Source organism: Spea bombifrons, chromosome 4 (genome assembly GCF_027358695.1).
Source record: "Spea bombifrons isolate aSpeBom1 chromosome 4, aSpeBom1.2.pri, whole genome shotgun sequence".
In the NCBI taxonomy this organism is placed as follows: domain Eukaryota; kingdom Metazoa; phylum Chordata; class Amphibia; order Anura; family Pelobatidae; genus Spea; species Spea bombifrons.
The window spans coordinates 37,863,404-37,889,538 of record NC_071090.1 but is presented as its reverse complement, the minus strand read 5'-3'; the positions used below and the strand labels follow the sequence as shown (position 1 = coordinate 37,889,538).

Here is a 26,135-nt window from a genome sequence, read left to right as displayed (position 1 = left end):
GTGATGGGTGGTATGAGATATGAGGGGGTGAAAAGAAACAGGATAAGAAGATGGAAAAGGAGAGAGAGACAGAGAGAGAGGGAGAGGAAGAAAGAGAGGGAGAGAGAGAGAGAAAGGAACAGAGAGAAGACAAAAGTACACATCCTCTGCAACGGCACATGTGAGCAAAATTTGAGAGGTGTCCAACTGCGCTATTATTTCACCCCTACAAGGCTCCTGAAGAATCAGTGGTTTTAATAAGGACAGTAATAACAATAATAAAAGTAATAACAGTATACAAGTTTAATATGCATGTCTGCCTTAGAACTCCACATTTTTCATGTTAAATATATATTTACAGTGGCTCCATTTTGAAAAGAATGGGGATTCCTGAGGTACATGTTTTCCTGGGATTCAATGTTCTTCACTAAGAGCCAGCTGTCAATAGAGCTGTCACTCAGTCAAAGAAATTCATTTACAGAAAATAGTAACCTTCTGGATGCAAAATGTGGCAACCCAAGCAGTCAATGATCTACTGTTTGCATGACTTAAACCTGACTGGGGATCATCAGGTTCTAGTTCAAGAAAAGCCGGCGTGCCATAAGATAGCTTTCCAAATTAGTACTTTTAAAGGCATATGTCATAACGTTGCCTTCTGACTAGCATATTGTCCAGGTAAACTTTTGTTTGCAAAGCACCTGCAATTACAAACATGAAAGTTCAGATAACCTGGGCATGATTTTTGCAGGTCAGTTGAGAGGGACCAAATCCAAGAGGTGTTCTTTAAGTACAGTCACAGATTTGTCATGAACAAATCTGAAAAACAGTTATTCGCTCATTTTGTAGAGCAGAGTTTGTCTCTGCCAAAGACAAGTTTGCCGTTTCAAGCCACAATGCAGGGTGTGTTGTTCAACAGATACGCTCTTAGTCATCTGATGTGACATCAATGTCCTTTGGGCTGTCCTGACATGTTGCCATTCTCCATCGGTTGGCATGCTGGCTGCTTTTCCTCTTTTGTTGAGAGTCTGGGCACTCTTCTTCTAGTTTCTGGCGCTTGTGTTTAGTCCTCCGGTTTTGGAACCAAACTTTTACCTGTTTAATATGGAAAAGAAGTTGGATTATAGGTTTAAAAGCAAAGCAAGTTCATTTACATAATATATGTCGTTCACAGAAAATATAAGAATAAAATGTATTTCTACGTTCTGGTGCAGACAGGCATAGGTATTGTCAGGTTTTGTAACATCCACCATGAGCTTCATAGGCTTTATCACTTAAAAAAAAAAAAAAAAAAAACTGTGACAACCTAGAGCTCACAAAAATGTTTCATGTTGTTAATTTTATGTTTTCCCTATGAACATTTTTCTGGGCCAGGTAATTTGTTGGATCTGGTCCAATAACCGATGGATTGGAATGGGCTATGCATTAGCCTAATTTTTCCATTGAGTGATCATCCACAGGAATGCAACCAGCTGTGCATTCACTATAATTAAAGTGAAGAGGAATTGCCCTGCCCACAGGATGGGAGCTGTCCTAACCAATATCATCCAAAAGACAAATTAAAAGATTAATAGTACATTGCAAAAACTACATACCTTGAAAAAAATTAAATCTCGGCTGATAATGTCAATTGTCCCCCATATTACAAAGCAAAGTGCAATTGCTATTAAAATCAACAGCCCCTCTGTCCTATAACCTCATAAATATTTTTAAAGTTTTTTTGGAAGTTCTGCGTTATTGCCGTATAAAGATTTACACAAAGTATTTGCAATTAAAAGTGTCAAGAATTACGACTTCTGATCCAAACAAAATAAAACCTCTGAATGATAAGATGTGAAAACATATTCAAAGCTAATTTATGTCCTGTTTTTGTTAGGCAGTTTATTTTATTTGCATTGCCCGCTAGAATAGCATCACTCTAAATAGGGAGATTGATTAACCGTATGTAATGTATCTCCCAGTAACGGAATGGATTCAGTCTCTTGGAGTGGACTATCCCCTCTCAATTTAAATGGGTATTACTAATAAATAAAACCAGTTTATACTTCACAGACTAGACTAATTTTGTGATTTTGATAAATGCACAAAGAAGTATAGATTGCAAAAATATTTGTATTATAAGCGAAAAACTAGGGGAAATCAAGCCCCTTGCTTCCCCCACACACTTCACTAGAAGCATAGGCGTCGCTACAGGGAGGCAGGAATTGCCCTAGATTATTCTTTGCCCCCCCCTTTTGGAAAAAAATATGTGGTTATGGGCAGGTGTGTGTATGGGCAGTCGTGTGTAAGGGCAGTGCATGTATATATGTGTCTATGGTCAGGTGTGTGTGTGTAAGGGCAGTGCATGTGTATATGTGTGTTTATGGACAGGTATGTGTAAAGGCAGTGTGTAAAGGCAGTTGTGTGTAATGGCAGTGCATGTGTGTTTATGGGCAGGTGTTTGTAAAAGGCGGAACTTTTTAGTGGTATCTTATGTGTCTCCACTATATATTGTTTCAGAGTCGCAACTGACTAGTGTAAGCAGTTGAGCAGTCCACACAAGAATTAAAGATGTGTTTTTAATACTTTGGAAAGACAGGGCAAATAATATGCATCTAAAGGGGTTTAATCCCCAATAGCAGACACTATATTTTATCTGTTGCTGGCTGGAGTTATATTTGTAAATACTCAATAAAATCTCTTCCAAATTGTTATCCTGAGTTTTTATTGAAGGGGTTGGGCGTTATTTATTTAAATGTTGGGTTTATTCATGTGGTTCATGATCATGTCTAAGATATGGCAGTCAAGTATTTCGGGCTCATCATAACAATAGTCATTAATTAATATGCAGATTTTGAGTAGATCGTCATACCTGAGTTTCTGTCAGACACAAACTGTTTGCAAGTTGTTTTCTTTCTGTTCCCACCACATAATGGTTCTTCTCAAAGGCTCCTTCAAGGCGGAGGAGTTGAGATGGAGAGAAAGCTGTTCTTATCCTTTTGGGTTTGCGGGAAAAGGGTCCTTGAAGTAAATAATTATCTGAAGTATTTTCCTCACCTGAAAAATAAAATACGCACCAGTAAGTACACAAAAAAAAGACTAAAGAAAAGGTGGCTTCACCAAAAGCCTTGATACTAAGTTTCAAATTAAAAGTGGGCAAGTGTCGCAGACTATGAACCAATGAAATAATTGTGCAGTCGTTTACATTACTGTACTACAAATCATAGCCAATATGTCCCTGTAATTGTCTGTAAAGTTCTGAGGTCTGTAGTGTGATAAGGAAAAAGGTGAACTTTGAAAATAATAAGTCCCAATTGTGTCACTTTTTGTTATTGTATTTCAAATCCTAACAGCAAAAAGGGACAGAGATAAAAACAAGGGGAGGACTTAGAAACAGCATAACAGCATCTATTTACACATCTTGTGTTATGTCTAAAATCAGTAGTGATCAAATAGTCCTAATATTTGCCTTCATGAACTTAGATTTATTTCTTAGTTGGGTCATCTCTAATAAATCAAGGATTCCACATGCACTTTATTAGGGGCTATATAATCAATGTAGTGATAAATATCTAGGAGTCAGCTCCTTATCCAGGTAACCCCCGGATATGCTTACATGTATTTTAATTCTGAGCAGCACCAAACATTTGTGATTAAGAAAAGAAACCCTCTGTATGTCTCTGCCTTATCAATTACAGGAGACATCTATGCCTTGCTTTCTAGTTAATGCCTTCAGCCTCTGGGTAGCAGTTTGCTGTGGGCCCTCTGGCGGTATTTAGGATAATGCACTCCGTTTTAAGATTTCATCATCACTGAAATGCTGATAAGGTCAAATAACAAACAATTGACAAGAAGGCAGAAGACATTAAAAAAAAAGCCTACGGCTGCCTTGCTTCTGAGCTTCAAAGCTTACCTTCCAGCTCTAGGAATTAAAGTTTTCCATCAGAGATAAAATAATAATTGTACAGATAAAATTACACCAAATTCCAGATATCATCTTTCTTGTTAGTTATGTTTTATTTATTATTATTTATTGATGTTTTGAAACAGTGAGTAAACAGTTACTATTGCCACATCTAATGTTGGTTGTCAATAGGCATGGTATTAAATTAGAACAACCTATTCTTATACTATTACTCTTAAATAAAAAAAAAAGACTGGGGCTGCTAATTTTTGGCACGGTCTAGAAGCTGTTCCATAAACGCTCTATATTTAGAAAAAAACAAATGCGTTAAAATAGGATGTTAAAGATAAGGACAAGGGTGAGTAAATGTATCCACAGATTGCTATTTCAGATAACATCATGATTGATAACAAGGGCTTTAACCGAAACTATATGAAAAAAATTATGGTAAATATAAATACAAACACACCTACTTGCTTCACGCGGATTTTATTTTCCTGAAAATTGTATTTACTAAAACAGTCCACTCTTTTTGTTCCACACAATTAGTGTTTTACAGGGCTGCAGATAATATATTTACAGCAGTCATTTTGATTTCAGTATTAATACTATTTCCATAAAAGTAGCCTTCCAGCATGGTAAATCAAAAAGACAAATTACCACAAATAAACATATTTTGGCAGGACTCCCCTGAATTAGGACAGTATGTAAGTATGCTATTTCATACCTTAAAAAACCATATCATGGTTTGTTTCCTTTTAATATTTCTGAGCAGAATTTTCATGGGATTAACAAAGAATAGAAGTTCCAACACTTTGTCATCTTTGCATTACTCTCAGGTAGGTGAAAACACCTATAAGGTCAGAAAATATGCAATTCCTCACATAGCCCCATGGGGCATCTAAAATAGCACAGTTCCATGGAGCAGCATGTGCATTCTAATTGGATCCTTTCTTTACTCTGTTAATTGGCTTTTTATCAACATAGTCCAGCCCACTCCTCACCCACTTTCATTCCTATTCTCTGGAAACCCTACCCAGTTAAGATTGTCTTGGGCTAGCCCTGTCTCTTTACATGGCTAGCCCCACCACACATCAAAGAGCTCTGAGTAGCCAACCCTGGAAAGTTTCCAGGTATAGTGGCTGTATAGAAGACAGGTAATCTTTAGGTAGGCCTAAGAGTTTGTACACTTTGTCCTTTAACCTTAATACCATATTGGCTCGATTATACGCAGCACCCTAAATTTTTGGTGCTATTTTAAAGAAAAAAATATTTAAAAAAATACACATTAATGGAATAGTAAAACAGTAATTTTCCTAATACACAGGAATATATGTATTTTAATATTTTTGGTATCTATTATGCAGCTAGTCAGCATATGTTATATACAAACAGTTATATGCCCCCCCCGATATGCCACTCTGCCCCCCCAGATATGCTTTATGCCCCCTAGAAATGCCAATCTGCCCCCCAGATATGCCACTCTGCTCCCCCCAGATATGCTTTATGTTCCCTAGAAATGCCACCCTGCTCCCTAGATATGCACCCCCCCCCCAGACTTACCAATCCACTCCCAGACTCCCTGGTGTCTAGCGGGGCTGGCCGGTGGAGGTCTGCACGATGCGCGCAGGCAACCTCCGCTGCCGGCACTTCCGGTGGAGAAGCACTGGTGGAAGTACCAGCAGCGGAGGTTGTCTACGAGCATCGCCGCAGCTGGTGAATGTCTGCGCTTAGACAACCTCTGCTGCCGGCACTTCCGCTGGGGCTTCTATGGTTATGTCACGCCGATACTCCACCATAGAAGCCCCGGCAGAAGTACTGCCAGCGGAGGTTGTCTACGCACATAGCGCAGATGTGCACTGGCTGCCAGAGAGTAGGATCCAGGGCCCCTGCAGTGCTGCGGGGCTGAATGGAAAGAAAAACACCCGCCCGGCGCCCGTAACTGCATATCCCAGGCGGCAGGCGATACGAATTGTGCATCCCTGAGCTAAACTCCGATTATAGGCTGCACCCACACTTTGAAGACTTAAGGTGGGGGGGGACTGTGGCCTATATTCGGCAAAAACGGTACATTGATTGGCTAAACTATTTTAATATTCACTCAACATTGTTACCACAAAACATGTATCATTGAAGTACCATAAAATTAAAATGCTAAATACACTATATGGCCAAAACTATGTGGGCACCTGTCCATCACACCTATATGAGCTTGTTGGACATTCCTTTCCAAAACCATTGGCAATAATATGGGGTTACCCCCCCCCTTAACAGCCTCCACTATTCTAGAAAGGCTTTTCACATGTTTGTGAGAAATTGTGCCCATTCATCCAGTAGAGCATTTGTGTGCTCAGGCACTGATGTTGGATAAGAAGACCCGGCTCACAATCCCCGTTCATATTCATCAGAAAAGTGTTCGATGGGGTTGAGGTAAGGGCTCTGTGCGGGCCAGTCAAGTTCTTCCACAACAAGCTCATACAACCATGTCTTTTCAGATCTTGCTTTGTCCAAAGGGGCACAGCCATGCAGGAACAGGAGAGGACCTTCCCCAAAACTGGTGCTACAAAGGGCGTACACAAACTTCTGTTACAATAGTGTACATTTAGTTTACTTTACTATAACAAAACTTATTCGCTGCTTTGAAGAAGAGGGTGATGTGTGTCTTCCATTTATATTTCAGGTGGTGACATAAGAATGTCACATAAAAACAAGCAAAAATAATATTTTATTAGAAAATTATGCATTATATATATATTACTGGGTTTTTGTTATAAAGGTAGAGCGCAAATAGCTTGGGGGTGCCTCTCATTGATCTCCCTCTAACAACTAGTTTCCCCACACAGCGCAATGCTTTTGAACGAAATATCTTCAAATTAATTGACAAGCAAAAGACGCAAGCTACAAATAATTGAAATAAATACATTTTTACATTTCATTTACAGCTTCCCTTTAAATAAGTCATAAGATAGTTAACATTTACTGAAGGCAGTCTCATTCAATAATAGATCTAGGAGTCATTTTGAAAAATGCCTCCATAGGGAATACTGGTACATTTTCACAGTCCTGTGGTGGTAAAAAAAAAAAAAAAAGGCAGAAATGTGCAGACTCTGACATCATACTTCACAAAAAAGTTTCCTGAAACACCAAAAAATGGGCAATTGTATATAAGATTTACATCAGTGGAAACCAAACTGCAGAAACATGATTGTTTGGGCAGGAATTTCTCAGAGGTAGGAGCATTGCTTTACGTCCATTTGCAGAAATGAGTTAATTTTGTTCACCCTGCCTCTGAACCTGACATGTCATTATTTAAAGATACACATTCTTTGGATCCTTATAGCAGCACCCATTACAACCCATGATTCCATCTATAAATCCATAATTCCAAAAATTTAAATGGGCTGGAGAAATTACTCTCAATGGAGAAGTTATTCCCACTGGCGTAAAACCATTCAGAAGGTACCAGTTGACGTTAAGGTGTGAGAGTTATATATTTATGTATTGGTTCAAGGAGGTGACGCAATCTGTAGCTACTACAGAAACTGACATGTATTTGTCAGACAACAGTTAATTATAGGCCAAAACCTGAACAGTTCACCTGTTAACACTTCAATTAGTTTCTACACAAACCTGCCCCGCAAACCAGGGAGAGTACTATTTCAAGATAATTAGTATGGGTGAGGTGACCTCAGGCCAAACAGAATCTCCGTAGAGGTGGCCACTATGACACACGTTGGAGTTCAGCCATCAGAACGCTGGCTATCGGCACTTTAGTAGAAACATGGTGGGATAATTTTTCTTGGTGGCGCTTGTGGGTGATGTGTGTGTGATGTATAGTTATAAGTATGTCAGTGACACCATTTGAACCATTTACAGTGAGGACAATAAAGGTATGGAATTCACTTCCAAGGGAGGTGGCGTTATCCAATACATTAGATACCTTCAAAAGGGGCCTCGATATTTTCTTAGAAAGGCATGACATATAAATAGAATAACATTAATATTTTAGAGCTTCTTGATCCAATGAGAAATCCGATTGCCTCTTGGAGTCAAGAAGGAATGTTTTTCCCCTGATGGCAGAATTCGAAGTAGCTTAATTAGGGGGTTTTTTGCCTTCATTTGGATCAAGAATAGGAAGGTTAGGTAGAAGGGTTGAACTTGATGGACTTGATGGGTCTTTTTCAACCTTATGAACTATGTAACACTGATATAATGAATACTGGTGAAGCTACAGGTAGGTTGGGGGTATGTTAAAACCCCTCAGGATTATAGTAAATTCTACTACCCATAATGCATCATGTGAACCAGCAATAAAAACCTGAGGCACAGGCTGTCATGAATACTCATTAAACAGAGAGAACACATTCTGCATGGACATGTGCCGCCTGAGTCATCCATATATGTTTTAACCCCTTATATGTCAGAGTACATTTCAATCATTGTGATAGCTGTGTCCTTCATGTGAAGTGATAAATGTCAAACTACATATGTATCACTTAATAATAACTTAGCAACATGTATCACATTTTATGTTTCATTCAATGGAAATTTGGTTCAGAGTATGAATGAAAATCATAATTTATATGCCAATATAATGGGCCAATATACATGGTTCTAACTAATATTTAATATAAATGTTTATGAAGTTAATGGTGCATCGGGGTTGTAAACTGCTAAACAGTATGTATTCTGTAAAAATAATAATCCTTCTAACACAATGCCATGTGGAAATCCACATAAGAAAAGTAGGGTTCTCTGGTAGAGACCATGGAGAATAAGATAATTTACAAATTATGCATAGGGGGTCCACAAGAAAAAGGCGCAAACAAATAAGTTAATTCAATAGAAATAATAAATTAATCCTGGTACTCAAACTAAGGATATGAAGTTTGTCCAAAGGGGAGAAAAATAAATGCATATTTTAGCAAGAATTTTAAAAATAAAGTGTTTCTGCAAAAAAAAAAAAACCACAATGAACACTTTGCAAATGCCACCTGACTATATTCAATACCCGTATAGTATATCAATAAAGTAAAGTATATCAATGCTACATAGACCATTTAATTGATAGAACTGATGGAATGTTATAAGAATTGGTGGTCGTATAGGTTGTTTACTCTTTAATTTTATAATACATAAAATACACTTTTGCTTTGCATTACATAAAGAGAGAAACATGGAATTGTTATTCTGCAATACAATGAATGACTATGCTTCGTTTAAGATATTGTGATCTTTTTTTTTTTTCTAAATAAGGGTATTACATTAGTTTGGGTGACCAAGCTGTCAAATCTTTTTATAAAAGAGTGAAAGGTTGTGAAAACCAAAGCTCAGACCGTATCTGAAGTGTATGAAAGGAAATAAATAAAAAAATAAATAAAGGGGGATACTGCCCTTATTTTTGGACCGATTACACAGCTGCAACCTTGTAACACACTCTCCAAGTGTAGAAAACTTCGTAACAAATCCAACCAGGTGCGCTCGTGTCAACCGATAAAATAAAATGATACGAAAAAAAAAAAATGATAGTGCAGACGTATAAACAGCAAAAATCACGGATAGATATACTGTATGCACTCACAAGTGTACGTGATGTTTCAAAGTGGAAAAGAGGTTCTCTATGGATCCGTCTGTCCGCTTGAACATGTGGACAAAACACAAAACCAGACACACATGGGATGATATCTTTCAGGAAGAGAACACCATACGGTGATGGATGCACTTACTCTCATGTAGAGAATGTTCAGCGTTGGATATTCCAAAGCTGTCTCCCGATCAGATCCTCCTGTATGATCGTCTGCAGTCTCGTGTGGTCTTAGTAGATATTCCCCGTCTTCCAATCAGTATCGGAAACTACCATAAGTTAGTGGCCAACCCGAAAGTTAATAAAAGTAAGAATTTATTTGAGGGCAGAGCCCTATATATATGTTCCAATGGACTTACAGGTACATGATTTCATTTTATATATTTTATATATATTTTATATATATTTATTATGATATTTATTTATTTATTTTGCCCTCAAATAAATTCTTACTTTTATTAACTTTCGGGTTGGCCACTAACTTATGGTAGTTTCCGATACTGATTGGAAGACGGGGAATATCTACTAAGACCACACGAGACTGCAGACGATCATACAGGAGGATCTGATCGGGAGACAGCTTTGGAATATCCAACGCTGAACATTCTCTACATAAGAGTAAGTGCATCCATCACCGTATGGTGTTCTCTTCCTGAAAGATATCATCCCATGTGTGTCTGGTTTTGTGTTTTGTCCACATGTTCAAGCAGACAGACGGATCCATAGAGAACCTCTTTTCCACTTTGAAACATCACGTACACTTGTGAGTGCATACAGTATATCTATCCGTGATTTTTGCTGTTTATACGTCTGCACTATCATTTTTTTTTTATTTTTTTCGTATCATTTTATTTTATCGGTTGACGCGAGCGCACCTGGTTGGATTTGTTACGAAATCTTTTTATAGTTAAGAGCGGAAGCATTTCCAGCACTTTTCATATATCGTTATTCAAGCCTAATTTCCATCATTCGTGTTTAGGTTACCCTCACTAATTGTATTTTTCTTCCCAGCACAAGTGTGGCCTTCTTTTGAAATCATATTCATACTTGTAACATTACTTATCAGAATGAATATGTAAGACAATTCGGCCAAAATCATACACCCTAATGGGAATAAAAAGGACCAAAATGTGTTAATTTACTTGTCTTGAAGTTAGAAAAACGTTATATTCCTGGGATTTCTACCTATCCTTGGCACTGGCAGGCAAACATAAGAATGTGCGCATCACTATTTGCTAGTTGTGTAATTTTTTAAAAAATTTGGTATGCTTGAATTCTAACCTTAATTGATATACATTTCTCAAAACAGACAGACTATATGCTATTTCGGAGAGCCTTTTGACTTCTTTTCATGTAGCCTTTTTCTCTACCCACCCTTTACAATGTTGCTTAGGTTTTTTTCCCATAGGATAGGTGCAACTGCTACAAAAAAATCTATTCAGCAACATCCTCCAAGTACAGTAATTCCTAGATATTTATGCATTAGTGAAGACATGGGACCAAAATACTCCCTAACACACTATACCCTTTTTTAAAAATAGTTCACAGGCAGCAAAGGGGCTTACTTCATTTGTTTTTATTTCATAAGTCCACTTTGATTTACACTTTTTATTTCCCACTTATTTAATTACATGTAAATGTAACTTTTTTCTGTTAGCACTGTTGCTCATAGGAGAATAGTGCAACATGACTTGAGATCATCTTGGAGTGTTTGTTCACCCCCAGAATCCCTATTACAAACTAGAGGGATCCCCTTAAAATATGTATTATTATTATTATTATTATTATTCTTGCCTGGTGACCACACTGTGTGTCTGCGTAGACTCTTCAGGGCCTCTGTACCTAAAGTACTTATCCTTATACTGCGGGAAAGGCACTCAGCCGTTACGTCTTTTACAATGCAACAGTTCTTAGTGTGAGCATTGTCTTTACGGGGCTAAAAGATCAGTTTTGATGATTTTATAACTGGTATTTTGCTAGGTATTATGTTTTACCTCCTTGATCACATAATCACTGAATTGATGAATTATAACATCCCATTTTTCTACCTCTTGAAAAACGTAACATCCCGACCGCTTCTCCACCGCCATGGTACAGAATGAAGTTGTAATGAGTACTTTCATTATAAATATTCTATGCTGCTACTTATTAAGAACTGAGAGACTGGGACAGTTGGTTACTCTTTCCTGATGAAACATCATTCAAGTTCACACAGGCCTGTTTCAGAGGTCATTTGTGTGATATGCTAAAGAAATGTATGCAGAAAAGAAATGGATTAACATGTGTCATGTAAAAGAAGAATCACTACGCAAGACTTACAAAAGAAATGCAATAATATAGTCTTTATCCATTGACTTTAACCTTTTGATATGTACAGTATATCTATGTAATATATATATACGTATATATATATATATATATATATATATATAAAAATAACAAATAGCCCTGCACTCCTACCTAAACATAAATAAGGTGACAAATACTAGATTCCTAGTTCAAAAAACATGGTGCCCGGTGCTTGGCTAATAGCAAAGTAACAATAATCTAAAAGTAGTGAAGCCAGCACTCACGGTCTTCAATAATGCTTCATTTTTATTTGCAAGACGCCAAGATGTCAACGTTTCAGTCCACCTCATGGACTTTCCTCAGGACAATTTTTTGCAAGACGCTGAGGAAAGTCCACGAGGTGGACTGAAACGTTGGCATCTTGGCGTCTTGCAAATAAAAATGAAGCATTATTGAAGACCGTGAGTGCTGGCTTCACTACTTTTAGATTATATATATATATATATATATATATATATATATATATATATATATATATATATACACACACACACACATGCATACATTTCCTCAAGATTGTAAACTTGCGAGCAGAGATCTCTTCAACTAATGTATCGGTTTATTTTCGTCAATTCTAGTCTCGTCATATCCCTTGAATATATGTATTCTAAGAAGTGCTGCGTAAATTGTTGGCGCTATATAAATAAAAGATATTAATAATAATAATAATGGCTAAATGCCATTATTAGATTGCATAAAAATAAAAATGTATGGTATGGTGATGACAATAATGTCTTAAAAAAGCAAAAGTACACATATATACACGTTTTAGCATACACAAATAAATTGTACAGTGTTTTTAGATTTGTTTTCCTCAGTGATGTGTATTGTCTTACTTATTGTCTTTGTGCTGATTTTATTTTTTTCTTTCCACCATTTCACTATCTTGTATTTGGGATAAATTTGCTTATTTGGAAAACAATTATAAAATGTGAGATGCACGATCGAATGTATTTGTGATTACACATTGAAAGTGAAATAGTGGTCGTTAAGGGATGCAGACTTCAAGGTGGATTTCTGGATGTAGAAGGACTGGCATACAGTGATTATGTGTCTTTAGAAAAAAGCGAGATAAAGGAAAAATGAGAAAGCAGAGTCCATCATGTAATGTTATGAGATTAACCAATTTTTCCACAATTGCACAACTCTATGACCTTAGGTCTTAAACTTCCTGACACACAAAAATTTAAGAGCTCTGGCATAATGAAGAGGTTTAAATATTCCAAATCTTTCTCTACATATATGTGTAAAAAGCAGTTTAAAATCATGGCAGCCGTGCTTGACGAATAAAAAGTTTTATTAGATTTCAAACGTTTAGATTAATCATATTTTGTTATTATTTTGATGAGTATATATATATATATATAGGTTTTCTAAATTAACCAAATGAACAACACATTTACAACATTCGAGATTTTATCTAGATTTTGCAAATGTTATGTGAACATAGTACTTTCACTGCTTGATGCCAATTAGTAGCCTAATTTGGTTTAGTAATTGCTGTCTGATACTAAACTATGCTAGGTAGGCAATTATTGCTGGAGAATTAGAACCCCTGTCCTTTGGAAATATGTTTCACCTCTGTCTATAATATCTGCTGATGTGCATGGGTTTTGTTTTCATTAGTAACATTTGGGTGGGGGGTAACTAGAAGAAACGTTGGAAACCATGCTGTATGTTTAAGAACATTATAACAAATGTCTTAATGATTGCAATATTCCGTGTTTCGGACACCTGTCTACAAATAAACAATTATTCAGTTGTCTAATTGTGTATTGCATTTTGCAAAAAAAAAATATTATTCATTATGATTATTATTATTATTATTATCCTTAATGTTGGTAACTCTACATAAATTTATACTTTTAGAAAAATGTTTACAAAATAAAATATATAATTCTTTTTCAAGAACATGAAAGTCCCAAGTCCCAAATAAATTAAAATAGTTTTTTTTTTTCAAATATATTCTGAAAGGCCGCAAATTGATAGATCATAAAGATATTAGATTATATAGCAGGTAATGAAGAAGGGAAATGTAATTTCTTGAATAATGCAAATGTGTGATTTCTTCTTTTTATGTCCCTGTAGATTCTTCCAATTGTTAAACTGCATTAGACCAGTACCTGTCTCTTGAGACCCATTACAGGATAGCACCCTTAGTGGGGGCAACACTGGGTGTGAAATGGAGTTAATAAGAGAGGGCAAGCAGCCTTTTTCTGTTCCTGGGAGATTGAGCACCCACACAAACCCCTCTCTTAAAGACAGATTATTTCACAATCTCTGATGAGCTAAAAACAAAACACTTCCAACCAGTCTCACACTTAATAATTCATATACATGCTTATTGTTTAGGAATGCTAATCGTATACACCTAATACAGAGTGCCTGTTGAAATAGCCCGTTTCTATATATATATATATATATATATATATATTCTGTTAGTCCAATAAAAAAGGTATTATCGCAAGATACTTATTCCATCTGTTATTTGATATATATATATATATATATATATATATATATATATATATATATATACACACACATTTATGTTTATATTAATTTGTAATGAAATGCAGCGCAGAGGAAATATATCCCGTATTAGCTGTCAGAAAAGCATAAATCACTAAATCCTCAGGATTATTGTTATTGAGCAGTTAATCTCCCCTAATTCGTTTGCGTCTATCATGTGAAGGAGAGGTGTATAAAGGCATATGTTGCTGTTGGTTTATGTATTTACAGATGTTAATTTATTATTGCTATTACCGTATTATCCGTATTATTATTTGTTAATAAACCTATTCCTCTCTCACACACACACATATATATATAAACACACACACATATATATATATATATATATATATATATATATATATATATATATTATACGATTAATCATTCCGAAATACGAAGGAAGGAAGAAAGAAAAGAAAGTGCAAACATATACATTTATTTCCCTGCTGCAGATAGATAGACTTTGGAATGATATGTGACAGATCAAGGTACGGCCACTCACCCGGCAGTCGGTGCCGTAAGATCCAGGGGCAGAAGCTGAGCGGGTCCCGGTGCAGGATCCGGTGCTGTGGGATGCCCAGGCCGTGCCCAAACGGAGAGGCAACCTGTTCCGGGAACACTAAGTCTGGGGCCCCGAGTAGGCGGATCCCCGGGCGAAGGTGTGAAGGGGTCAGCCCGGGTTCTGAGTACTTCAGGGCAGTGGGTCTGAGGGGTTCCTCGGGACTCCTGTCCGGACCCACCAAGGCCTCGATGGAGAAACCCTTCCGAACCGGGGGTAAAAACATGGTGCTGCCCTGGGGCAGATCACAGCAAGAGCGGCACAAGCATCAACCTACAAACAGAACACTGGGTGGCAATCGGTGCAACTTGAATAAATCCACGAGGATACGTCTCCAGCTGTGCGGCAGTCCTGATCGCTATATTTGCTCTGTCCAGACGTAGTTAGCGTTTATTCAGAATGGTTCCTAGAATGTCAAAGGCTTGGCAGTCACAAAGTAGAGGAAGCAGCTTTCCTCTTAGATGATATGCATTTCAGTGAGAGGTCATTGTGATTTGCCCATGCTTGGGGCAGTTCTTGGTCCACTGATCAGTCTCTCTCTCCCGAGTATCGTGACTTTGCAGTTTCAGTGGGCAGTTTCTGGGTAACTGATTTGATACAGTGGGCTGTGGAACTCGTAACTAACATATATAGTATCTGCCTGTCGGTTTACTGCTCTTTCTCTAATGCAACAGACTATTTCCAAAGTCTGCTTTCGCACTGATCCGGTAGATGCACCGGATATATTATTACTCGGTCCCGGTACTGCACAATGTGGCCCCTGCAGCACTTCAAAGAGAGCAGGTCAGTGGCCCGGGGTGGCTGAGGGTGCTCAGGCAGGGCTGGGAGTTTCCTTGGACTCGGGTGCAATACCTGGGCGGGCAGGTCTTGAGCTTACAAGCCCCGCCTACGAGCCCGCCCACCGATCCTATGATACGCCAATAGGACTACCTGTGGGAGGTGCCGGCACTGGGAACCGGTTCACATGACATCTGTCACACGCTGGGAAGGCAGTAGCGATCTACCTGCGGGATCGGCACAAATGGGCCACTTACAAATGGGGCCACTTACCTGCTAATGGCTACCACGTGACAGCCACTACAGGCACAATCATGAGCTTCAACGCTGTGGGCAAGGGCTCAAATGATGGGCAGTTTTGAAATCTTCTAGGTTACTCTAAGGTGCGTTCATTGCAGCTACTCAGCCCCGAGGGCGATGGCTTTTTTTGCATATGTGCTCCGGGTACTTGATTATCCACTAAACCGACATGCAATGGGCACATCCTGACACCGTGTACAACACCGACGAGAAAATCTCCGAATACAACTATTACAATCGGCATAGAAATCCCAAGACTCCATTCTACACTCTAACAAAAGATTCCTCTACCTACACATGTACATATATATGTAGGCGTCGGGGCCGATGTATGGAAGTGTATAATCAATAAATATATATATATATGTCCTTGCAGTTATACAATTAATTATTCCAAAATACGAAGGAGAGAAGAAAGGAGGGGAAACAAGGAAAGGAATGAAACCCCTTATGTACTAACGTTTACGTATTAAAGTATTGGACTTTTAATGTCCCGAGGATCTTCCACACATTAATAAAATAAACAGCAGGACAATCAGCTGAGATTTAGAATATTCCGGACACTTACGGGATATGGCGATTTAATTAATGACCGACCAAACTGGTAAAATGAAGCGGAAACTTTACGTTGGTTGCTATAACGATTGCCCCACTTTAACCATTTTGCGCCAGGACTGCTGCTTCTATATAACTCCAGTAAAGTGGCGATCCGCGTGTTTATATAGTTAATAATAGAAGCTCTGTCACACATCCCTATTGCCACAGCTAATTCACAAGAACTGCATTATTCATTAGTTATAAACGCACGTAAAACAATAATTATTCGTTTTGCTATTAACACTGTTATAATTACATATAATTAACCAGAAGGAGAAAGAAAATCACAACAGCCACTAACAGAGAGGCGTTTGTTCTAATAATTTCTTTAATTGCTCGTTTATTTGTTTCCAATAGAACGAGTATAATCAGAACAGGTTATATTGCTTATTCGTTTCTTTATTGCCCTTTTCTAGGATTATAGTTTGATGAGTGTGGTTATGCTTAGATTATATATATGTATATATATATATATATATATATATATATATATATATATATATATAGCGAGAGAGAGAGAGAGAGAGAGAGAGAGAGATATGTATATAGATATGCATATATATATGTATAACTATACAGAGAGATATTTTATATATATATATATATTCTATACATACATATATATATATATATAAAATATAGAGAGAAATATTACATATATATATATATGTATATATATATATACATATATATATATGTATATATATATATATATATCCATCTATCTAAATATATTCTACATGGGTATATATATATATGGAGAGAGGGAGGGATTATAATTATATCTATATATAAATATATATAGATATAATTAATGTGACATCAACATACAGACAACTATCATTAACACTTTACCTGCTAGATATGACTGTGTTAATAGCCTTGAAACTGCAGAAGCAATTCTCTGCACGACTTGACCTGCCGTTGAATACAATGTCAACTCTCATCATATTCGCTACCATGTTTCTTGTGTTAAATACTGTGGAATAAACGTAACATGTAAACGAATCGTCCTCCTAATCTTTTTCTTTTTCTTTAAAACTTGTAATATTACTATTAATAAATAATAAATCAGCGGCAGAAAAAACAGTATTATATAAAGGCTATAAATTATGCTACGGAAAAACACACGCATATTCTGTGTTTAAAATAAAAATTAAATTAAATGAAATCACGAGTTTATTGCACAAACTTTATTTTACCACTGTATCTTTTGTCAATATTATTACAATTAACAAGTGTACCAGTTATTCAGTGAATGACGTCATGATGCAAAACAATATACAAACTATCCAGTATAGTAAAAAAGGCAAAATCTCATTTTAGAATACTTCTGTATTTTTCTGTTGTAATAAATGAAGTCACCCTCGTTAAAACATACACATCCTTGTAATACCATACTCGACATCAATACATGGTTTTTATGTATGACCCTGTAAATGTGAAATTCTGGGTATTCATACTTAAAATATTTCCAGGATAATATCTATATGATATGAAGGAATTCCCCGTGTACACTGGGAAGGATAATTTATCAGTGGTATTTACATGTAATTAAAGAAATTCTAAAAATGTTATTCAAATGCTATCTATTAATTCAAATTCATTAAACAGAATAAAGTGCAATATACATACATATTATACATAAGAATAAAAACTGTTAGTGGTATACCACATAGCTAAAATCTACTTTAAAACAATAATATCATTGAAAAAAGTGAGATCATATTGGGATTTATTTTCTTATTTATTATTATTATTATTCATAATAATAATAATTAATTATTATTATTATTATTATAACTATGAGATCTGAGTCCCTGCGCTTCTGGAGAGTGACTGGTTGTAGCGATACCCGACTATTACAAAACATGGAGGAAAAAAGTATAACCAAAAAATGAGTGTAAGCTCTGCTGGCAAAAAAAGTGTTGCTTCTATAGCAACTGGACAATGACACTGCACTTCCCGATGTGTTTTATTAATGAAGTCATCGTTTTTAGAGATTACATTATAAAAAGCTGGGTAGGCACTGCTGAGATTCGAACTCAGGATCTCCTGTTTACTAGACAGGCGCTTTAACCAACTAAGCCACAGCGCCGTACGTTCCGCTCAGGACTGACACATGCTAACGGGGTTGGGTAGCTCTGAAATTAGAAACTAACGGAGACTTCTATGTACGTGATTCGGACGCAAACGTTAAAAAGCAGTCGTATCAGCAGCCTAACCAGTGGTTTCTCCTTGCTGATTGGGCCATTACTAGGATGCTAAAATAACTTTTTCAACATTGCGTTACATTCTTCACAAATTTTTTTTTTTAGCAATGTGTCAATATTACAGAGCAACTGAGTGATCCACAATGTACTTTCAACTTAAATAGAAAGATAGATCTCTGCTGATATATTTGGTCAATAATCGTTTTATAGAGAGGCACAGCCAATAACTGTGTCACTGCTGCACCTACACAGGCGTTTTTATACCTGGCTGAAATCTATTCCACATCCCGCCATTTTATGTAGCTGTAAACGAGTAATTGCATGAGTATTCTCTTCACACGCATACAGAAGCAGTCATGTCACTCCAACCATAAACATTTTATTATCTATGCAAAGTTGGAATATATTACATTAGATATATGCCACTCTAAATAACAAACACAAAGGAGTTTATTCAATAAGGGAGAGTTATGGCTTTAACTCCCTCACCTTACTATCCGTTATGGAGGGGCAGCACTTACAGGTTTTAGCAGCAAAAGGGCTGGACTGGCCATGGCTGATGCATTAAGAAATCTCACTGGTTTTTTTTGCTATACATTATACAGGGCCAAGTCTCTCAAGGGCATTGTCTCTTCATAATGTAAATTGAAATAAAAAAGCTAGAACACGACTTTAGTAAATAAACTCCACAGTGTTTGTATGCATTAACCCTTTTTTTTGTAATGTGTTATCAATACTTGAATGGTGTATCAAGATTTTCATATTTATAAGGAGGTAATTTAACCCATGATATCTGTAACTAGGATTATATATATATATATATATATAGGATCCTAGTATATATATATATATATATATATATATATATATATATGTGTGTGTGTGTGTGTGTACAGTATATGGCATCATCTCCCTATATCAGCATCTCTGCTATCTCCTCCACACTGCATATAGGCCTACAAGCTGGCTACAGCCATGATATAAGAGGTTATCGCACTACATTATTTCAATTTTATTTAATATGATATCACATATGTGTTAAATAAAATCAGCCAGATGTCCACAAATCTTTAATTAGGAGCATTAAAAGCTAGGGTTTGTCCCTTTCTATGAAAAAAGATGGTCAATAGGTGGGCTTCTCGGCTTGTGAAGCAATAAGGTGGAATACAAAAGCAATTCCAGTCTTTTGTAATTCCCAAATCCATCTTTGATTAAAGCGTGTTCAACAGAAGGAATACAATAGAAAAGGGAAACTGTCTCTTCCCCTTTCATTAAGAGCTCTAGTGGAGAATAGCGATTGTTCATGGGCTAACAGCTTCAGGTCAACAGCCAAGCAGCAGGTGCTAACAGGGCACATAGGTCTCTTTATCTTCATTCAGGAAATAGACAAATTAGGGCATTACCCTGGGGCATCACTAAATCACTATATCAGTGGTATAGTTAGAACAATTTGTTCTATAACATTTTATCACAACCTTTTAGTTTTTAACTTTTTTTTAGTATATGCCTATTAATTTGAGAATGAGAACATGATAGTGATCCATTGCTTGTATTATGAATTAGAACATTTGTGGCACACAGCCTGGCTAACTTAATCGTCCTCACTTTTTATGTTATCATAAAGTAGCAGGTAAGAGGTGTGATCTCTAAAATGTAACGTTTAATAAAATGATTTATTTAAAATGGCCATTAGAAAATAAAATACCCTAAACAAGCTAGGCAGTAGTGATAAAGTAGTAAACCTCCCACCCCAGGCTCAGTGTACTGAAGAACCAGGGGAGAATAAACATAAGCTAACGCCCCTGACGAAGCTGGTACTTATACCAAGATGTCCTTCAGTGCCACCTTTACCATCAACAGCTTGTGAGTGCCCCCTTTGCCCCAACCAGTGCCATCTTAACCCATAAACACTCTGCCTGTGCCATAATTGCCTTCAAACAGCTTGTCAATACCTTCTTTGCCCCTTGCAAGACATACTTTGGCACACATACATAGATACACTTAAACAAATTTACACATGCTTACACTTGTTCATACTCACTAATACACATCTACACAATCATTCTAACACACACACTGCCCCTCACATCACATACACTTACACATTCATGCTCACATACACTTAAATGTAGACTGTCATGCTGCCAATAGGCTAGAAATTGATACTATATTTGCACAAGCTATCATCTTTTTGGCAGGCAGGTATAGCTTTATTCGTATCACCCAGACGTATACATTGTCTTTTCCTTTAGTTATTGTTTGTTTAATGACTTTAATTCCCTTCAAATGACTAACAGGAATTTAGGCTTCATTCCTTTCTATTAATCATCATATGTAAATGTTTGAGAGGCTAATTATTTTGAAGATATTTGGATTAAAGGGAACTATTTTTTTCTCAGTGAAGCTGAGTTCCTTACCCTCTTTCTTCTAATTGTTTACGTTTCCAGGTTTTCAAACAGATATGGCTTATATCACTGGTTTGTGTGGTAGTTCTAGGAGTCTCTTCCCGTTGAACAGAAGTATATAAGTGAAATAATTGCTATGGCCAACTTTGGCAGTGATTGGTGGCCAAAGAGGTCCCAGGAATCAATTAAACAATGGAAAAAGTTGGCGTTACTGCTGGTTCTCAAAGAGTTATACTTACATTGTTATCCCCTTAAAGGTGCTTGGGGAACTTTATTCTCAGCGCAAGAAATGTTCAGCCAAACATTCCTCCTGACGCATGGTTTAATTACCAACGGTCAGCTCCAGCAATGGCTCTGTTAACATCATGGAGTATAGTGTAACAACAAGAATAGAATGGAAAGCAAGCGGATGTGGGGGTGGAAATGAGGAAGTGAAAATATTGACTTGGATATTTATTTAATGAGCTATATGTTAGCTGCTGGCATAGAGGTAAAAAAGTTGAAAGTGTCCCAGCCCCCAGGGAGAAAAATTAACTTACACTTTTTTTAGTGCAATATAAGTGTTCAGCCAACGCACATCTCCTAGCACATGGTTTAATTACCGTCACTCAGTAAATGTGTAGTATTAGAGTATGTGTGTAAGTGTATAGTGTTAAACGTGTGTGTGGTGTTAGAGTGTATGTGAGCATATAATGTTAGCATGAATGTGTGTTAGTGAATGCGGTTGGACCATGGAAGAGGCGAGTAGCTACAACTATGGAGATGCAGCTTCTCCCAAATGTAAGTGCTTTTTAACTTTTTAAAGAATTTATATTATAGCACTCATTAAAACGGTTTTGTTAACTGCCATATGATTGTATAGAAGCGCCTGCCTGGAGCATACCATTGTGTAGCAGAGCCTACGGAGGGACTGTTTCACCGTTGTGACACAGCACCTCCATGGAGCTCCCTATTGTGTAGCCGTGCCTGCCTGGAGCTCACCTTTGTTTAGTAGTGTCTGCTTACTGCTCATTATTGCCTAGCAGTGCCTGCCTGGACTTTTCTTACAAGAAACTCATATTCCTATTTTGTGCATTAACATTTAAAACCAGTTTAAACCTAGACAATAAGATAAGGGAAAAGAAGAACTTGCATTCAGAAGAAACTGCATCTCCAGAGCTGCAGCAAAACGCTTCCTGCATGGTCCACAATTGAAAACTTATGCGGCAGGCAGTGCTCCCATCAGGCTCTGAACGTGCATTGTAATTGATATGTATTAGACCCCCCTTAGGAATGCTCATGGAACAAGTGTTGGACCTGAGTAGAGGTAAACAGGAAGGAAACAGGGAAATGGGAAACTCGCCCTATGGCCTTACCTTTTAAAACATTTTGGGGTAAATATATTTTTGGGGAAGACATTTCTTTGCGTAGTGTAGAAGGTTAACATTGGTTTATACAATAAATCATAATTTTATTAAACTGAAATATATGGGAACTTAAAAATTATTTCAATAAATGTCATAATTAAAGCTGTTATCCCACTTATCCTGCTAAATATTACACTAATCAACTATTTTTGCCCAAACATTAGCCAGAAATGTATAGAGCAAAACGTTTACAGTTAATTGTGATGAGCGAGGTTAATGCTGTTTGTGGGCGGGATTTATGTCATATTGGGTTAGCCTAATCTGTATGAGGGGGTGGAAATGAACGGGGAGTGGGGTGTGCCTAATTGCTCACATAGACATCCATGCTCATATACATATTAACATTCATAACGCCTCCCACCCACACTCCCTTCCCTCTCCGGCAGCTGTTGACCCCCTCGGTAACGTAACGTGACCCATTACGTTCATGTCTCCCCATGCCGGTTCAAAATTGTTTAGAAAGCTAGCTGGCAGAGAGTATCTACGCATGCGCACTCATTAGCAAATAGCTAAGGGAGAGCAGATGGAGATATAGAATTTCTGATTAATTTCTCTATGCATTCGTATGCCAAAAATGCTAAAATATAAGGTGACGCTAAGCTTGTACGCTATAAAGTGCATACAATGGCCGATGCATTATGATGATATTTTTTTTTTGTTTACTAAGCTTAGTACATAAACAGTAGCTGGGTACATTCATAAGAAAGCAGATAACACACAAAAAAAGTGAATCTTCACAATAAACTAGCAATAATAAATATTTTAAATATACAATATTTATAAAATCAAATTGCTTCACATCCATTATCCAGCCTGTAAACGTCTGCATTTTCCTCACCACACCAAGTCTCCTGAAATAATTCACTTTGCTTCCGGAATAGTTAACACTTAAATTATATTAAAATTGTGTGAATATGGGAAATATAGAAAACAAGATTTGCAACTAGTGATTATTCAAATACATAAGCATGTTGTAAATAGTCTCAGTTTCCACCATATGGTTTACATCTTATCACATAAACCTGTGATAGTTTACACACATATTGGGGGTGCTAATTATTTTTTTTCTCTCCTTACTGCATAATTAGGTTACCTGCACAATAAATGACGTAAATAATTCTCTTAGATCCATTCTCAAACAACTATCGTTACAAATCAATCCAGATGAATGTCAATGAATAGATGAAACTAGGTCTGGCCATGGTGTCTCAGCCCAGAGGTATCAAACAAGGTCTTCTATTTTCAAATAGAAGATGAGGTAGTAGCTTTGATAATAGAATTAAACACAGACAGGTATTTCTAGTTTCAAGAGCTGTAGCTGTACAAATGTAGAATTTGGGAAAGGAAAATAACTGGAAAAAGATCTTCCAAGACACATTTCATGCTGCTTTCACAACAAATAATTTTAAATAATTTGGACGCTGTGTTGTGATACATGAACACTGGACAGAGTTAATGTGGCAAAGTGTGGCATGCTTTAAGTATTTCTAAGCATGGGTTGGGCAACAGTAAAATGGATTATATTGCTAATGCATTATAAGCAATTGTAAATATTTTAGATCGTTGTACATGGGCTATTTATTTTTTCTTTGAGTGTATTTACACAATGTAGAAATGTATTTTGTTTTTGCCATTCACAGATATACATGTTTAGTCCATGTATAATCAGTGGTCCGAAAGGAATACCGGTATGTCCAAGCAGATTTACCCTAATGAAAAATACCCCAATGTAACATACACGTTTCCTAATGTAGCATCTGAAGCGTAAAAGTGAAGTGAAGTGTATGCACCCCAGAGATCTGTTTTCTGTTATTATGAAAGTTCCTTTCTGTGCAGTGGTAATAACAAGCATCTACTGGAAGCTATTTCTCTGGGACTGTTCTCACCCCTTAGACAGCTAGACGAACAAAATTAGTAAAGTAAGTTAGCTGGATAGATGTGGTTTCAGTTGCCTCAGCAAGAAGAGCTCCCACGCATAGTTCAATGGGAGACCTCCCATTACTGCATAGACCTCTGTACCTTTTTTATATTACTCGAGTATTTGTCTTCTAAATGCAGTTAGCAGAGCATTCCATTCCAAAGTATCACAAGCACACTACAGACATTGAAAGTGCATTATCAACTTACTATCTCCCACATAGATTTTCCTGGTTTGGAAAAAGATACTGTGCTTTGGATTGTTGAAAATAAACCGTAGGACAAATGCATCTGTATAGGCAAACTATCCTATGTGGTTTTTCTCTGTACGTTTGCAGGATTAAACGAGGTTGACAGATATGTGTAGTGCATAGAAGCCTGTCAGTCATACATAGAACCTGGCAAAAAAATCTATGGATAATACAGTAAAAAAAAAAAAAAATAGACGCTAGCAATAACATTTTTAGGAGGCATGGCTCCTAGGGACTGTCAAGCCCAGACACGATGAATCAAATGAGGACAAGGTATGATGCATGGGAAGAAATGCATTAATAGTGCAGAAATTGCTAAGCAACATGATAAAAGAGCTCCAGCCTAAGTGAACAGAACATTATTATTATTAAATATTCTGAAACTGTTGGTGGGGTGAGAATAAAGCAGTTCACACTGTAAGGCTTTGGCACAATTTTTACACTTCTCCTTGATCTTTTGTATTACACCTACGTGCCAATATGTGGACATCTACAAGCCGTAGAACTTTAAACAGAGCTGTACAGTATATTTACTGCAGGATTCTGATGATCTGCTTTTGACTCCCAATCTGATAAAAGTCACAGTAGTCGTTCATAAAACACTAGGTTCCAAAAAGAAGTTACACAGTTCCCTCTTAAGGAGTTCACTTTAAGTCTAACAGTACATTTCACACGCTAATCCCTGCGTGCTCCCAGTCTAAGACGTTGGTGCCCTCTGGTGGCAAACAAAATACATGCCATTTTTTTGCCAGCATGTTCTCTAATAATTTCTCCATTAGAATTACTTTGATGTATATTAAGAGGAAGGACTTGTTACTAGTGGGGTACCTCAAGGATCAGTATTGGGACCCATGCTTTTTAATATTTTTATAAGTGATAGTACAGAAGGCCTTAATGGTGATTAAGTAATTTAAGTAAATTACAAGAATGGTCAAGAGTTTGACAGCTGCAGTTTAATGTTAATAAATCTAAAGTAATGCACTTGGGACACAAAAATCCCAAGGCAGAATTTTGCATTGGGGACGTTGTTCAGTCAGTGACAACAGAAGAGAGCGATTTAGGAGAGCGATTATTTCTGAGGACTTAAAGGTAAGCTGTGCAATAAACAGCCAGGAAAAAGCAAGCAGGCTGCTGGGTTGTTAAGAGGCATTAGTAGCAGGAGGAGTGATGTGGTTACGTCACATTACAGAACTCTAGTCAGGCTTCACCTATAGTATTGTGGACAGTCTAGGAAGCCCCATCTCCAGAAGGAGATTTCACACCCTGGAGGGAGTTTGAAGTAGTAGATAAATGGGACAGTCTCTCGGCAGAAGTGGTAGAGATTAGTACAGTGAGGGAATTTAAACATGCATGGGATAGACATAAAGCTATTATCACTATGGGACCAGACCGAGGACTGAA

At 37.0% G+C, this 26,135-nt stretch overlaps 1 protein-coding gene and 1 non-coding gene across 2 annotated transcripts; both read right to left on the bottom strand.

The window, feature by feature from the left end:
• Positions 1 to 883: 883 nt before the first annotated feature.
• LOC128490094 (homeobox protein EMX1-like) lies at positions 884 to 15,279 on the bottom strand. Its single transcript, XM_053461828.1, has 3 exons — positions 14,812 to 15,279; positions 2,828 to 3,012; positions 884 to 1,071 (listed from the first exon to the last, which is right to left on the bottom strand). Exons 1-3 carry the CDS (start codon positions 15,092 to 15,094, stop codon positions 904 to 906), a joined length of 636 nt encoding a protein of 211 aa, XP_053317803.1. The 5' UTR covers positions 15,095 to 15,279; the 3' UTR covers positions 884 to 903.
• A 3,287-nt stretch (positions 15,280 to 18,566) lies between these two features.
• TRNAT-AGU (transfer RNA threonine (anticodon AGU)) lies at positions 18,567 to 18,640 on the bottom strand. Its single transcript has one exon. It is a non-coding gene; the product is annotated as a tRNA-Thr (tRNA).
• Positions 18,641 to 26,135: the final 7,495 nt, after the last annotated feature.

Bases quoted from the DNA above. Each gene is read 5' to 3' on its own strand.
- LOC128490094 (XM_053461828.1), bottom strand. From the start codon at position 15,094: ATGTTTTTACCCCCGGTTCGGAAGGGTTTCTCCATCGAGGCCTTGGTG. The intron at 3,013-14,811 runs GTGAGTGGCCGT...TTTATTTTTCAG, and splicing joins CTTACGGCACCGACTGCCGG to GTGAGGAAAATACTTCAGAT. The intron at 1,072-2,827 runs GTATGACGATCT...CATATTAAACAG, and splicing joins TGTGTCTGACAGAAACTCAG to GTAAAAGTTTGGTTCCAAAA.